Source organism: Pelodiscus sinensis, chromosome 4, assembly GCF_052426305.1.
Source record: "Pelodiscus sinensis isolate ZL-2025 chromosome 4, ASM5242630v1, whole genome shotgun sequence".
NCBI lineage: Eukaryota > Metazoa > Chordata > Testudines > Trionychidae > Pelodiscus > Pelodiscus sinensis.
Window position 1 is genome coordinate 32,086,851 of NC_143055.1, and position 16,456 is coordinate 32,103,306.

Sequence of the window (16,456 nt, forward strand, 5' to 3'; positions counted from 1 at the left end):
AATGATTAATTCCTAACCTTTGGGAAATCATTTTTGGGAGGAAGGCTTTATAATAAACAAAACTTATTTGCATAATACATGTCTCAGTGTAAAGCTGAGCAATCCTACATATGGTAAATGTGCCAAATCCAGCTTTAATAATGTTGAAGAATAGTTCACATTTGTCCATTAATTGCAGAGTAAACCATGTTGTTAAATCACATTTTCAAAGAGCTGCATGGAACGCATTATGTTTTCATCCTGTAAGTAGAAGAAATATACACATCAGATTCTTACATTTCCTATAGAGAAGTGTATAGGGAAAGAAAGTGAGTGCAGGTCACTAATGTTAGGCCTTGTCTACACTATGTGGTGCCGTGAATTAATTTCACCTACGTAGATACCATAGCTGGAGTTAACATACTCTGCACGGCATCTTCCATGCAGTGAGGTAGGAGTGGGCTGCTCTCCCATGAATGCCAGGTACTTTTCTCAACTTGGTGGAGTACCAGCATCAAAGAGTGCACACTTGGGCCATGTCTACACTCGTGGCTTCTTGCACAAGTAATATGCAAATGAGGCTAAGCATGGAATATCGCCAAGCCTCATTTGCATACCTAATGAGCCACCATTTTTTTCAGAAGAGGCTTTTGCACAAGAAGGAGCATCTACACTGCCCTTTCTTGCACAAGAAAAACCCTCTTGTGCAACGCCGTTCTTCCTGAAAAGTAATAGGTGTAACGCCGTTGCATTAGAGGATTTTTCTTGAGCAAGAAGGGGCAGTTTAGATGCTCTTTCTTGCACAAGAGCCTCTTCTGAAAAAAATGGTGGCTCATTAGGTATGCAAATGAGGCTCAGCGATATTCCACGCTTAGCCTCATTTGCATATTACTTGCGCAAGAAGCCGTGAGTGTAGACAAAGCCTTGGAGATCAATTTATTGCATTTATAGCAGATGCAAGAAATCAATGGCTGGTAGATTGCTGCAGCATTGATCCTCCCCATACTGTAGACAAGGCCTTAGTTACTGATAGCAGCAACATGTTTGAAAAAAGTACTTAAGTAAATGATGATAAAACTTAACTCTGAAACAAATTCTGATTTTAGGAAAAATATCAATTCTAAATAGTTACTGAAGTTTAAAAAAAAGAGATCATATTGAGTAGACATTTATATGTTAATCATTCTGTAAAACAGTCTTTAGTGTTTTGGAGGTAATCAATTGCTTTCTTGATACCACTGTAAAAAGCTTTATAAATACATGGTAATATCCTATGTAATATTTGCGCACAGCCATATTTTTTAAACTTTTACTTGTCACAGTATATTTTCTTAAAACCCTTTGGCATAATACCCTTTGGCATAATGGACTACAGGCAATCCCCGGGTTACATGGATCCGACTTACATCGGATCCCTACTTACAAAATCTGCTTCCCTTCAGCAGACCAGGGAGACGTGAAGCTAGCGCTCCCCCCTCCCCAGCGGACCAGGGAGACGCGGAGCGGCTTTTCTCAGCAGACATCTCAGCTTGAGAATAAAGGACTGAGGGAAGTGAGGTGTGGGAGAATAAAACTGAGCTCTGGAGAAAAGTTTGGCTAGAGTTTCCCCTACAATATGTACCAGTTCCGACTTACATACAAATTCAACTTAAGAACAAACCTACAGTCCCTATCTTGAACGTAACCCGGGGACTGATTGTATTTTGTAGAGTCTAGAACAATTTAAAACTGAATCAGCACATCCATGCATCACTGTGTGAGCTTAACATCTGTATAAATCTCCCAAATACTTTGTAAAAATTGGCTCCTCAGCTGAGATTTCCCTCATGACATATAGCAAGTGTTCTCTGATGCTATTTCTGTTTGTTGATATTAAATAGGAAACTAATTTAATCCAGGTTATTTAAAACTTTTAGAGGTGCCCTTCCTCTGAATCCTCAAAATGTCATCTCCCCCACTGATTAAATATACATAAAAATAATGAATACTTGCTGCAGTCACAGTAATACCACCTTAGTCCTCACCTAAGAAAATAATTTGATCTTTCATTAACCAGTTTTGGACCAAAGGAAGAGTGAATTTAAGAATAGACTACTTTATGAAAAGTGCTGTCTCCAAGATCTAGATAGCACCATATCCTTTCCATATCTGATTTCAACTGGGATGATTTCTTAAGTAATTAGAGCCCAAATAATTCAAGGCTTTCTTAACAGATTAAAATTCTTGCCTTGAATTCCACCCAGATGCTTATTGATAATAAAATCTCAACATAACATTTCACCTGATAAACTAGCCCATGTTCTTTTCTAGCTTGAGTTTCCAAATAGTCTCGTCATGTAGCTAATTACCATAAACCAATATCAAGATGACAATAACTGTAAGTAAAAATGATGAATTCTCTTCAGAAATGCAGTTGGAAAATAGGATACTTGACCATATCCATTACCTGGGCATCTAGGAGAAGTCAGGTATCTTCTTAAAAATACATATTCTGCAGCCATATTTAACAAATGGAGTGCGTACTCGCTCAGTGAAGGGTATTCATATTATCATATGGTTCCTTCCTCCAACCAACCAACATTATTTGTCTTATCTGCATTCAGTTGCAGACAACAGATTCTCCTTCCATTGCCTTCAATAGATTATTTGTTCTACTTACAAATCCAACAACAAAACTTGTGTTCAAACAATATTCTAAACAGTATGAGTAAATTCTAGGGATGTTAAAATATGTTTATTCAAGTAATGTGTAACTGCTGAAAATGTCAGCGGTTAGAGGGTTACATGTGGGGAGAGGGAGTTGGCAGTTCCCTGTGAGCACCAGCTCCCTCCTGCTCCCCTGCGCCTGCACCCGTGTGCTGTTGCCTCTGATATGGGGGGAGAAGCGGCCTGTGTGTAACAGTGCACATTAACCAATGAGCCCAGGCTCATGCATTAACCATGTACACGATTACACTTTCACATACCTAGTAACTACCAGTTACCTACCAGCAAAAAAATGTCTCCACTACTAGAGTTGGGATGGTGTGTGGAAGGCTAGCCAATATGCCTCTTTAATAATAGTATAGAGCACCAATCTTTCTAATGGTAGCAAGTCCATTTGTTGTTCACCACAGAGTATAGTTATCACACTTTCTACCATCTCTTTTCAGAAGACTTTGTGTCTGACAGCTAAAAGTAGTTCAAGCCTGTGTTTTATGGACTCCTTTCAGTATCTTTCTCAATTCTGAAATAGGAAATGAACAAGTCAGTCTGTTCTTAGCCTTCCTATTCCATCAATGGTGTGATGTTGCTTTGTCCTTCAACTATAAATCCATAGCTGTTTGAAAGAATGTATACATTCTGAACTAATAACAAGATTTCTTGTTAGACAACTGATATTGCTACCATTGGTGATAGTGCTAGTATAGGTTTTTAGGCCAGTGCAATTAAATCTACTGATACTTTTGGTCTCCCGTTACCCCATTATTCCTCATGCAAAACAATAGGTGCTGATATACTGCAATTGTAATCAATGCTATTGGTCTTGGAAGGTACATGGTTTTTTTTTTTAAGTTCTAGTGTTATTAGTGGAGATTGCTAACTACATTAATCTCTTTTATGTACAGTTATTCCACTAATAACTAGTTCTCAAGCGTAGGAAACAATTACAGTACAAATTCCTAAATTACGAAAAAGTATCAGATGCTTTCATACTGTATACATATAATTAACACACAAACCTTGGTGATATGGGCTAATATATTATCAAACCCATTTACATAACAAGGACTTAGTACTGGCATTGACAGTTGAGGGTTGATTTTGATCCTGCTGTTCTGAAATAATTGAAGCTGTGAATCATTCTGGGAGAGAATCACATTGGAGCCCTCACTGTGCAATCCTCCTCTATTCCTGTAGAGAAATTTTCCTACTCCATTAGCATCATTGCAATCTTGTCCAGACTCCATCTGTAATTTTACAATCAACCTTATCCAAACCTCAGGCACTGAGGAAATAACAGAACTGCTGTTGAATGAAAGGGAGATTAGATGAATGCCATCTGCATGCTGATGATCAGTCTTCCTGAATAGCCTTTCAGATATACTGAACAAGAGAACTGACTAGATAAAACCTTAGTAGGGTAGTCCTGCAGCACCTTAGAGACTAACAAATATATATACATAAGGGCTACGTCTACACTGGCCCCTTTTCCGGAAGGGGCATGTAAATTTCAGCAGTCGTCGTAGGGAAATCCGCGGGGGATTTAAATATCCCCCGCGGCATTTAAATAAAAATGTCCGCCGCTTTTTTCCGGCTTTTAAAAAAGCCGGAAAAGAGCGTCTAGACTGGCCCCAATCCTCCGGAAGTAGGAATAAGAGCCTCTGGAAAAGGGCACTTTGAAGTAGGAATAAGAGCCTCCGGAAAAGGGCACTTTTTCCGGAGGATCGGGGCCAGTCTAGACGCTCTTTTCCGGCTTTTTTAAAAGCCGGAAAAAAGCGGCGGACATTTTTATTTAAATGCCGCGGGGGATATTTAAATCCCCCGCGGATTTCCCTACGACGACTGCTGAAATTTACATGCCCCTTCCGGAAAAGGGGCCAGTGTAGACGTAGCCATATAGTATCATGAGCTTTCATGGGCAAAACCCACTTCCTCATATAAACATGATAAGTTCATGATACTAGCTCATCATCTGAAGAAGTGGGTTGTGTCCACAGAAGCTTATATTACCATCTACATATTTTGTTAGTCTTTACGATGCTACTAGTCTATTTGTCGGGGTTTTTTTTAATATTAATATTTAATAGTCTCTAAGGTGCTACAGAACTACTTGTTTTTAAAGTAACAAAGCTACCCCTCTGAGACAGAAAAAACCTCGCACTCTATATCAAATCTCTCCAGAAAAGAAAACATACTCAGCAACACTGCAATCTTAGAATGGATCTACTGCAGAGAACACCATCCATTCTATGATCAATTCTATCCAAAGCCTATCAGCCACTATTAGAAGTGTAGTTAAGAATATTACATCATTGGCTAGGTCTCTATAACTTTTCACTATCTCCCTGTTTTTGATCCAATTCCTCATGGAATACCTACAGATGCAAGTGAAAAAAAAACAGACCACAAACCACATTTTATATTTCTCATACAGCTTGTTTATTGCTAGACAAGCTTTTTCCAGTCTTGCTTACCAATATCTGTATTGCCAACTCTTGTTTGCTGGCCCTCTTCTCTCAGGGTATGTCTACAGTACAGCGTTATTTCGAAATAGTTATTTTGAAATAGCTTATTTCAAAATAACGCATCTACACACAAAATGCATTTCGAAATAGATTTTTGCTATTTCAAAATAGCGCATCCACACTCAGTGGATGCTGAATCGCACTTAAGGCTGGCTGGAACCAGGTCCAACAGAGCATCAGGTCAGGAGTTACTTTGTGTGGCTGCTGCCTGAGGCTATCGGAGGCCTCTGCTTAAAAGTACCCCCCTGGACAGCAAGTTTCCCTGCTTGCTTGCCTACCTCGATGAGGGACAGCAAAGCATTTTGTTTCTGTGTGCTCTGGTTGCCCTTACTTGGGACACCACAGCACTCGGCAACATGGAGCCAGAGCTGCCCCTGGGTACTCTGGTGCTTCTCTTGGGCACGTTGCTGCGAGCCTGGCTGCACTTTCTGCAGGCTGCCATCTGAGAGGGCCAACGGGGGGCTGACAATATCCAGGAGGCATGCAGGAGAGCTTCTACCCTGAGGAGCACAAAGAGCCTCCCTGGTCTACTCCACTGGGTGCTTGTGCCTCATTCCTCCCTCACGTCCTTCCACTTACCCTTCCGTAAACCCCCTCCCTTTGATGTCAAATAAAATACACGTATTTTCATGAACACAAACTCTCTTTATTTAACAAAACTGGGGAGGGGGGAGGAGATGAAACTCTGGTGAGACTGGGGAAAGGAGGCGGAAGAGGGGAAGAGAGAGGGTGGGAGAGGGGAGGGGGAAACCTGGGAGGAGGGAGTTGGAAGAGGGAAGCAGGAGGGAGCAAGGTGAAGAAGGGGGAGAGGAAGCTCAGGGCTCAGGGTTGTGGGTCTTGCCAGACCAACTTGATTTTCATGTGAACCTGCTCCTGGGTTCACATATGGCCTTTGGTGGCCAGCTGGCAGCTATCCTGCCATAGACATGTACGTTCCTCCATCTAGTGTGGAGATCATGGACGTTGGGGGCATCCCCCCAAACCTGAATAAGGCCCATGATCTCCAGCCTGCACCAGGAAGGTGCCCACCTTCTCCGGGTCCTAGCAGGCTCCTGGAAGCTGGCAGACTGCTCCTGGGGAGCAGTGGAGGGCTGGCTGCCAGAGGGTTGATGGCTCATATTTTGGGGCCACTGGGTCTGGGACAGTGACTGCTGGCTCTGGGCTGGTAGGCTTGGAGCTGGCACAGGCACTGTGGCCAGAGTCTACCCATTTAAGAGCTCCGGGGAGGGGTGGAGGGAGAGAAGTGTTCTTGTTTGAGGCCAGAGTGACCACCAGGGCACCCTAGGAAGGTTGGAGGCCCCCTGTTTTGAAATAAGTGTCTATGCAGCACTTACATCGAAATAGCAATTTCGAAATTGGCGTTATTCCTCGTGGAATGAGGTTTACCAATTTCAAAATAAGCTCTCCGTTATTTCGATTTTATTTCGAAATGCAAGAATAGCTGTGTAGATGCTAGGATAGTTATTTCGAAATAACAGCTGTTATTTCGAAATAACTTTGCTATGTAGACATACTCTCATATGCTTTTTTAAGTGCAATATATTGAGTCTTATTTTTGGTTTTCCTAATCTCCTTTCTCCTATCCAAGACAACCCAGATAGAGAGGTATGTCAGCTGAAGTCTACTGTACCTTATTTAATATTACTGTTAGATAGGATTTGTTTTAGTTTCTTACAGCTATTGACAGTTTTTTTTTCCTCAAGAAAATCGGTCTGCATGATCAATCGTTACTAGCCTTTTTTCCCAGTTTGGATCTCAACGCTTGATCTAATGTAGTCATGGCATCTTCTTTATGTAACTTGTTCCTCTAGTATAACGCCCACACAAGTAGCTTTTATGTTTTTAGTACATTTTTCATATAAATTGCAGAACTTATTTTTATGGGGCTCTCTTGGCTTACTGTACGCAAGTTCTTAAATAATAGCACATTCAATTATCTTACAGTGAATAAATGTGAATTCTGGCAGATATTTACCCAGCACAAGACAGGAAAAATATTATAACAAACAGTTTATCATCTACTACATTGTAGTTTTGCATAGGAAGAGAGGATGTAAACACATTGGTAAACTAGATGATTAGCTTTTCAAAAAGTATCATCTCTGTGAATACAAATACTGTACATGTTTGCATATGTTACTCCGTGTTTTGCAGAACAGTTGTTCAGATACACTTTTTTTTTTTTGTACAGGTGCCTTGGCAAATGTAGTCCCTAGTATCTAGACATGTAAGCTACATCTTTACACTCAAATCCTGTAATTGGTAGTATCATGTAAGAACCATTTAGCCAGATGATAGGTGTAACTAATGATAAATGTGAGATATTTACTTACTTTTTGGCAGCTTTCAATGAATTCATCTATGGTAACTACTCCATCTTTATTTTTGTCCATTTTCTGTCCAGAAAGAGTAAGAACATTTGCTTACATCATCAGAAAATCCTGCGTAAAAATACTTACTTTTTTTATTACTTATTTTAAAGTTATATTGCAGGCTGGTGGCCAACCAGGTCAGGGTGTCATTTTGCTTGGCACTGTATGTAAATATAGGGGGGACATGATAGCGGTTTTCAAATATCTAAAAGGGTGTCACAAGGAGGAAGGAGAAAATTTGTTCCTCTTGGTTTCTGAGGACAGGACAAGGAGTAATGGGCTTAAAGTGCAGCAAGGGAGGTTTAGATTGGACATTAGGAAAAAATTCCTAACTGTCAGGGTGGTCAAATATTGGAATAAATTGCCAAGGGAGGTGATGGAATCTCCCTCTCTGGAGATATTTAAGAACAGGTTAGATAGACATCTGTCTGGGATGGTGTAGACGGCGCTTGGTCCTGCCTTGAGGGCGGGGGGCTGGACTCGATTACCTCTCGAGGTCCCTTCCAGTCCTATGATTCTATGATTCTATATGAATTGTTTCTGCCTCAGAGGGTTTACAGTCTAAAAGCCTAGATATAACTAATTAGACAAGTAGGTTAGGTTGGGAGCACAGGGAAGACAGGGTAACAAAAATAATAGGATGTGCAAAATTGTTTACAAATCAATATATGATTTTCACTTGTAAATCATACTTTTTGGATGTCTTGCCCTACCTGAAAAAATGTTTCCACGTGTTGTCTAGGGGCGTCCTCTTTGAGAACAGGATAAGTGCATTTTCCCATCATATCATATATAGCTTTCATAATATCAAGCATTTCCTGAAGAGAAAAACATGTTCATATAATGTTTCTTTAGATTTTGAGCATTTATAGTTTAGAAGAAATATTTCAGACTAAGCCACATAGTCAAATTGTAATTGAACAACTTCACATGGATCACCTTGAAATTTTAAATTAGGCACTGCAGCTTACATATGTTCTACAATAGAGAGAACTCAATAAAACATTGTAAAGTAACTGAAAACTCTTAAGCAGATGTAGGTTTATGCTTTTGAATTTAAATGCTTTACTACATATACGTCTAATGATATTGTGGAAAGAAAGCTTCTGTAGTCCAGTAAGTGGAAACAAATGGAAAACAGTTTGTAGCTAGAGATGATTGGGCAAACGTCATCATCTCCCTGTGCATGAGTTTCTCCAGCTTTTGTTAAGGTACTCTGAGATATGTTTTTGAAAATTGATCTATAAGTATGATTATAAATATGTAATTGATCTGACTGTGTTGAGGACAGCCTGAGGACAGGGCTTGCTGGCTGCCCTGTTTTTGCCACTATTTACCTGGCTGCTGCCCCACCTGGCCGAGGCACCCCAGGGATGGGACTCACCAGTTCCACTGCTGCCACATCTGGATGGGGATCACTGGTCCCAAGGTAGCCTTGCCCAGCTGTGGTTCACTGGGGATGGGGCCCCCAGCCATTCACACTCCCGGGCGCTGGGGCTCTCTGGTCCAGCAACATGCCGGACCAGGGAGTCCCAGATTTTGGAGGTTCAGTCTGTAGTATTTTAATATGTTCTGTGCTAACAACAAATTACAGATTTTATTTTAAATAGTGTTGAAGTTCACTTGTATTTTTGGATACCCATTTTTATGTTCACTACCTATTTTTAGTAATTCTTTGGGCATATTTAGGTACCCATTCCTTATGTGTCTCTTCCTTAAGAAATTTGGCCAGCTATATCGTCTATGTCTACTAATAAAATCTAAGTTTGTGACCAGTTCTTAAATATCTTTTCTTAAAGTTTTTATAAAATTGCATTTATTTTAACCATTTTAAGTTGTGGGAAGAAAATAAGTTGTCTTGCTGTTTGCTACCCAACTCAGGCTAAGTCTACACTGCCCCCATTTTATGCAAAAATATGCAAATGAGGTGAAGTGTGGAATATCACTGTACCTCATTTGCATTATTAATGACACTCCGTTTTTGTGCAAAGCCCCCCTCTTGAGTAAGAGCTGTTCTTCCGCATTTTTTTAGGAAGAACGGCTCTTGCACAAGAGGGATTTTTTGTGCAAAAACAGAGCCTCATTAATTAGGCAAGTGAGGAGTGGCATTATTCCATGCTTCACCTCATTTGCATATTTTTTTGGAGGAAGTGTAGATATAGTCTCAGAGTTTTGACAACAGCTTCTCTAAAGCCCCTTTCCTTTGAAACTAAAGAAGGAGGGACACATACATGGTATGGTTTCAGGTTCTGTGGCTGCAAAATGAATTCTTACCTCTTTAGTTATATATCCATCCTTATTTATATCATACAAATTAAAAGCCCAGTTGAGTTTTTCTTGTACTGTCCCTCGAAGTAAAATTGAGAGACCCATAATGAAATCCTAGATAGAAAAAAAAATCAAGGTGGTTGGAAGGTAAGCTATCTCTTGTCTAAATATACAGCTTTCAGATAAGTTCTTCAATATAATACTAGGCTGGAAAGAAGGATTGTTGCTGTTTCTTATTTTGGTAATGAATAGTAAAGAATAGTTGTGTTTTTTATTGTTTGTTTGTTTTGTTTTGTTGCATTGCTCTACTAATGTAATACAAGCAACAATCAGTTTTGAAGCCCGCCCCTTCTGTTAACGTACAGAATAACTTGAATGTACTATTTTGTGTGTGTATAATATATTTATATATATTAGTATCCATGTGACTGGCTGTCTCTCTGTGAGTCCGTTTGTTCAAGAACTCCTTCTAAATGGTCAGAGCTAGGGCCACCAAATTTGGTATGCTGCTTCTTCTTACCCTAACTTAAAGCAATGTCAGGCTTTGGTTGCGCCAGGAAACTGGGAAGTGCCAGGAATGGGACTGTTTTCCAGAACATGCAGTTCGATGGGACTGAAGGCAGTGAGCACAGAGGAGAGCTATACTGCAGAGTGACCATTGTGGGGCAGCTACACCATCAATAGAGTGGTGAGCTGGGGCTCACCATCCTGCCACCAATGGGTAAGTAGCACGACTGCTCCAAACCCCTCCCTCCACTGGCTCTTGGCTGAAGCTCTGAAGGGTGTGAAGGGAAAAAACCCTATCAGATTGAAGGACAGAGGAGAGAAAGATGGCTCCTGCTGGCCAGGGGAAGAGAGAAAGCCCCAGTAGATGGGAACCCCTCCCCGATCTGAGCCCCTTCTCACCTCTCCCAATCCTTTCTCACATCCCCAGCTTCACGCCCTGACTACATCCCTGAAGCCCTGACCTGACTCCTGCAACCCCCACGCTGCCAGTCCACTGGCCTGAAGGATCCGGGCAATACTAAATAAATCTTCTAGTACTTTATACAGTGATGTATGGTGGCAATTCCTTTTGAAGTCAACGTGGAGAAAAAACACATCACCATAGTGTGAGGTCCAGAACAAAGTCTATGTATTTCTTAAAATCCCAAGTTAGGAAATAATTGGGACTTAAATTGCATATATGACTTCTTATGGAATGCTATATGGGAGCAAATGACACCCACAGGATTAAAATATTCACATATCAGTGGAGGTTTTCTTCAGAAGCTGGTTGCTTTATAAATTGGAGCATAAACAACAAAAAGGCAATTCTGAAAACTATTCATTAGAGAAATTCAACTCAATATTTCATATAAAAGAGGTGAAAATAGAGATAATTGTACATTAAAACATTATAGAGAAAATTATGGAAGAACAAGAAAAGCTGAATCCATTCCTTTGATACTTGGTGGTAGATAACTCTGACAGAATAACATGGTGTCAGCTTTCAAAGAAAGAAATTAGTGAGGTTACATTGCTTCCTTGTAGGCCAAGAAGTCTGATTACTACACTTGTGTTAAAGAGTGCTACACTAGAATTAATTAACACTGTTTTATTGCAGCATGAACCTCATTCATGATTCAACAGAGGTTTGATGAAAAAGTCAAATTTATTTATTAGTTACATTTCTTTTGTATTTTTTATTATTTAATTATTAAGGATGCTTGATCACAGACATTTCCATAGGACACATAACTAGGGGTCTACCAAATTCATGCCATGTAAAATGTATCACGGCTTGTGAAATCTGGTCTTTTATATGCTATTTCTCCATACTGTACAGTTTGCACAGGAAAGACCAATGCTGCTCAAATTGGGAGTCCTGACCCAAAAGTTTTAGGGGACAAAGGACATCACAAGATTATTTTAGGATCACAGTATTGCCAACCTTACTGATGAGCTGCTTTGAGAGTTGGGTGTCCAGATAGTGGCAGCTGTTGGCCAGGTGCCCAGCTCTGAAGGCAGACCTGCTGCCAGAATCAGTGCAGAATGGTAATAGTATTGCACACTCACTTACGATAACCATGCCTTTCCCACCACAGTTCTTTTTTGGGTCAAGACTCCTACAATTACAACACTAAGTGAAATAATGAAACTTAAATTTTGAAATGCTATGACTATGAACTTGCCCAAATGAATGCTGGATTTGGTAGGGCTCAATTCAACAACAGATAATGAAGTAATGGCACAAACTGAAATGAGACTGTCCAGCAGCAACAAAATTCGAAAGCTGTGCCAAGCCCTTTGGCTATCAGTAATTCTGTATCGACAGTGGCCAGGTTTATATGTTCAAGAAAGCAGAATTTTAAAACACGAACATGGGGGAAAGGTTTAAACAGCTAATGGCTTGTGTGAAAGACAAGAGGGGCTGAGCCAGCATGTTTTAATGTTATGTTGCTTGTACTAATGCAGTCACCCTTACAAGTATATATTGAGAACTAGATCATCTAAGGCTGCATAGCTGTATCAAAGTCCTGTCTTTCTTTCACTTTTTAGTTTAGTGTGCCCTGGGGCTTGCTGATGTTCTTATGTTTTCCAATATTAGTGCTTCTGTACACTCACTCTGTGATACATCTTAAAGTTATGAATACATGAATCCTGAAAAGCATTTTGATAAACTAACTTATAACTTCAAGTATTGAGAGTTACAAGGCTAAATCTCTAAATAGCTCTTTGAAAGCATACTGCCAAATATTAAACCATTATGCTTCAGGGAATTGAGACTAGATTTGACCATATATTTTAACAATCTGTATCTCATCATTCCCAGTTTTCTGTGTTCTAAATATTGGCGTCTCTTTTCCTGAAGTCCACCTAACTCTAATGTGGATTTGTCAGCTTTCATTCTGGCATTTAATTCATTACTCTGCTCCTCTCCATTGAGCTCTCTCTCCTGTTTACGTGCCATTCTTCTCCTTTTTACTGCTATACTCCTTCCCTTGTTTGCTCCCCTTTACCTTCTGTATTCTGCACTAAAGCCACACTTTTCCTCAGAGGCTAAGCAGAAACATGGATGATGACAGAATTAATAAGCCATTTTGGGAGAGGCAGAAAAATGTTCCTCTGTCTGCCCATCTTAAAAAGATTATCATTGAAGGTTTAATAGCATATTTGGAGCATGTCCTGCATGGCAGTGAGTGCACATTGAGTCTCATGAGCGTTGGAAAGACTCAGCGCTTTGGATGTGGTCCACATCTTGCAAGATCAGCTAATGGTTTGACTTCATATTTTCAGTTCTAATACCAATGAGAACAGTAGACAGTACTGTGAAAGTAAATTGCTTTTTGATTGTATGTTCTCTTTCCATAAGGTATAAGTGCTAATAAGGAATAACACTAATAGGAACCTATGACGTGCTGAGATTTTTTGCTGTGTGTATACTTTCATTTCAGACAGATACAACACAGCGATCAAATTGTATGGAGATGAAAAGGCTGATTAATCTTGTCTATTAAAAAGTTTACTTTAATAATGTACATGTTAGTCTAATCATACCAACCTTCACTGTGCATGTTATTTATTTATATCTATATTTCAGTCTAAAACTTACAAATATAAGGATACCTATCCAAAACTGTGGCTGCCCTTGACATACATTTAAAAACATAATATGAGTTGCGAAATCTGCCACACAAAAGAACAGCAATTCTTTTCTGACCTTTCATCCATCATTGTTCATGGGGGAGCAACCCAGTTTAAAATTATCTGGGTTTTTTTAATTTAAATTCTTTGTGTGTGCAATTGAGTGCTTTGGGAATTGGACACATTCTCACTGTTGGAACCTGAATACATTATTCACAGGTAAGGGGACTATGTGCACCCATGTAGCTGACCTATGTTCCTGAGAAACTATTTTGATCAGAAGAAAATCTCTCTGCCTCTTTGGGTTTTCATTAATACCGAACTCCATAGTATGTAAGCATTGCCACCATGCTAAAAATATAAGCAAAGATGCCAGCTGTGACTGTGGTTGTGAGGTAAACCACTGTACATTGTGAAATGGATCAAAACACTCTGACTGATTTCATATAGGCCACCAAACAAGTTGTTTTGTGCATAATCCTACAGACTGACCATGGGAACCAATTCATCAGCCAATTACTTTTTTTACATATTATGTTTTTGTCACTATTAAGTGCCAATGTTGCATTTGGCACTAAACAAGACACAAAGGAAGACATGATTAGGAACTTGACTTTTCCATTCAGCTCATAATTTTGAGTTTTGTGCTAGTGTATTATTAAGGGTGTTATTTAATTAGTTCTCAGGGAATAACTGAGGCTAAAAAAATCAGAAAGTCATTGGCACCATTAAGAGAGAGTTAATCATCCTTATAGCTCACAAACAGAGGTTTTAATCAGTTCTTTTGCAGAAATTAGATGTATGCAGTAGGGCTTGTTCCACAAAGGGACTTAGGTGTTTCAACACCTAACCTTTAAATATTCTACTATATATATACGTATATGAGAGAGTTTGTCTGTCTAAGAATCCCTCCTAAGAGCTCGGATCACTGAATTTGGTATTCATCTTTCTCTTGTTATAACTTAAAGCAAGGTAAGGGTTTGGTTGTGCCAGGAAAATGGGATGTGCTTGGAATGAGATTACGTCTCATGAAACCATACACAAAAGAAATAATCACCAGACAGGTGAAAGGGACTGATTGTCTGAGGGTGTTCCCCTCCTCCCCTCCCCAAATCCAGGAATGTCCTAGCCCTGAATCTCCCACATACCCCCAAGAACCCTTTAGGGAGGCTGGCAGGGCTGACGCACCTCCCTCCCGCCCCCAGATTAATGCAGGAATATTGATAGCTGTTCCCCTCTGTCAAAGTGCACAGTTTGGCGCATTCTTCAATGTGGCTGGGGAGTGCAGGAGGCAGAGGAACCAGGCCCTGCCCCAGACGGGGGACCTGCACCCTTTCCCACAACTATGCCGACTGGAGCTGCAGCGGCCATGAAGCGATGCCTCTTATCTGGGCCCAAGCTGCTGTGATGAAAGAGTTTGGGGGGGTAGGCCTTTCTCCCCAGAGCAGCATGCATACTGAACTCCCTCATCCCCCAAAGCAATGATGTAACTGAATCATGTACACTCTCATTTTATTTTCCAAAAAAACTAATAAAGGACTCAAGCAAGACCAGATAAATCTAGTTCAATATATGGGGAGCAAGAGATGCATAAGCATGGGATCTAAAAGCCAGCATGTTGCGCTGCTTATGGTAGCCAGTGTCAACAAGCAGAGTATGAGCTCAGCCAGCCATAATCAGTGAGCTAGTCTCCAAACTGCAGAGCTTCTCAGCCATGCTCCTTCTCCTGAAGGTTGGCATGTTAACAGTGCTTAATTTGTGGAAGGGTTTGCCCGCACCACTAAGCTTGGCAGTTTATAGCCCCAGAACCTCTGAGCTTGCCAAATCAGGTATGAAAATTTAAAAGCAAAATGCTTCACCTCCCAGAACCTAATTGCTTGAGCCCCAGCACCAACTGTGTTACAAATTAAGCATTCCACATTAGTACTTTGTTTATAAGAAAGGGGGCTTGCAAACAATGAAGGCAGAGGTAGAAGGCCCCCTCCCCGTCTTACAGACTAAATGCCAAAGTGTTTAGGGCATTTAATTTAATTTTCCCTTTCCCAGTCCCCAGATATGGGAAAAGGATTTGAATTTGGGGTGCTCATCTCTTAGCCAAAAGCACTAACCTCCCGCGCTCTCGAGTCTCACCTGAATAGTTTGGTGGGGAAGTGTCTGTCTTATGTTGACACAGTTCCATGCTATCTATCTAATTAACTATGGATAAGGCCAAATCAGTATGCACCTTTCCTTTTTGCCCAAAAAAACTTTTTTTGTGCAAGATCCTTATGACTTCCCAGCATAAAATCCCTTGCGCAAAAACGGCTCAAATAGATGATGCAAATGAAGCGTGACAAAATGCTAATTAGTGCTTCATTTGCATACTCTGCCAGCAAAAGCTCTGAAGGTGAGCTAGGTGGTAAAAAGACATGCGGATTCCTTGGGGCTAAGGTATGAGACAGGAACCCAGACTCAGGCAGCAGTGCCCATGCAAAAACTTATGTACCTACAGGATTAGGCAGCAGATGAGTGTGGGTGGGGGAGTTGAAGAATCTCAGTGTCACCTAAGGTTATGTCTACATTTAGAGTACAAACATTGTACACACACCCTAACAAAAAGGTATAAATAGCACTGTAGCGGGGGAGGCACTCCTTAGGAAAGCAGAGTAAAGATGTACCAGAACCTAATGTATGTACCCTCCACAGTTCTCTATTCACCCTAGCTGTGCCTCCAAAGGCTACACTACTATTTTTATCAGTATAGGACCTCTCTGCATCCTCAGTGCCAGAGCCGTTCTCTGTTGCCTCCCCCTATCCTCCCCCACCAGTCTTTCACTGCAGTGTCCAGCTACACATATCCTACCAACCGCCATAGACGAGGACTATATGTTGGATTTAGAAACATGAAAAGGGCATTTGACTACCTAAATCCCTTTGTGGATCAGCACCTCAACCCTCTCACTCTTGAGCATTAATTGGGGCTTATTGAGGGATCTCAATTTC

At 40.6% G+C, this 16,456-nt stretch overlaps 1 protein-coding gene across 1 annotated transcript in view; it reads right to left on the minus strand.

The window, feature by feature from the left end:
* Positions 1 to 103: 103 nt before the first annotated feature.
* KCNIP4 (potassium voltage-gated channel interacting protein 4) overlaps positions 104 to 16,456 on the minus strand; it is a 104,314-nt gene continuing 87,961 nt past the window's right edge. The window contains exons 4-7 of the mRNA XM_075930666.2: positions 9,854 to 9,961; positions 8,293 to 8,397; positions 7,541 to 7,603; positions 104 to 240 (exon numbers count right to left, since the gene is read on the minus strand). Of these exons, the coding sequence (XP_075786781.1) occupies positions 193 to 240; positions 7,541 to 7,603; positions 8,293 to 8,397; positions 9,854 to 9,961 (324 nt within the window). The 3' untranslated portion in view covers positions 104 to 192. The remainder of the gene's footprint in view (positions 241 to 7,540; positions 7,604 to 8,292; positions 8,398 to 9,853; positions 9,962 to 16,456) is intronic.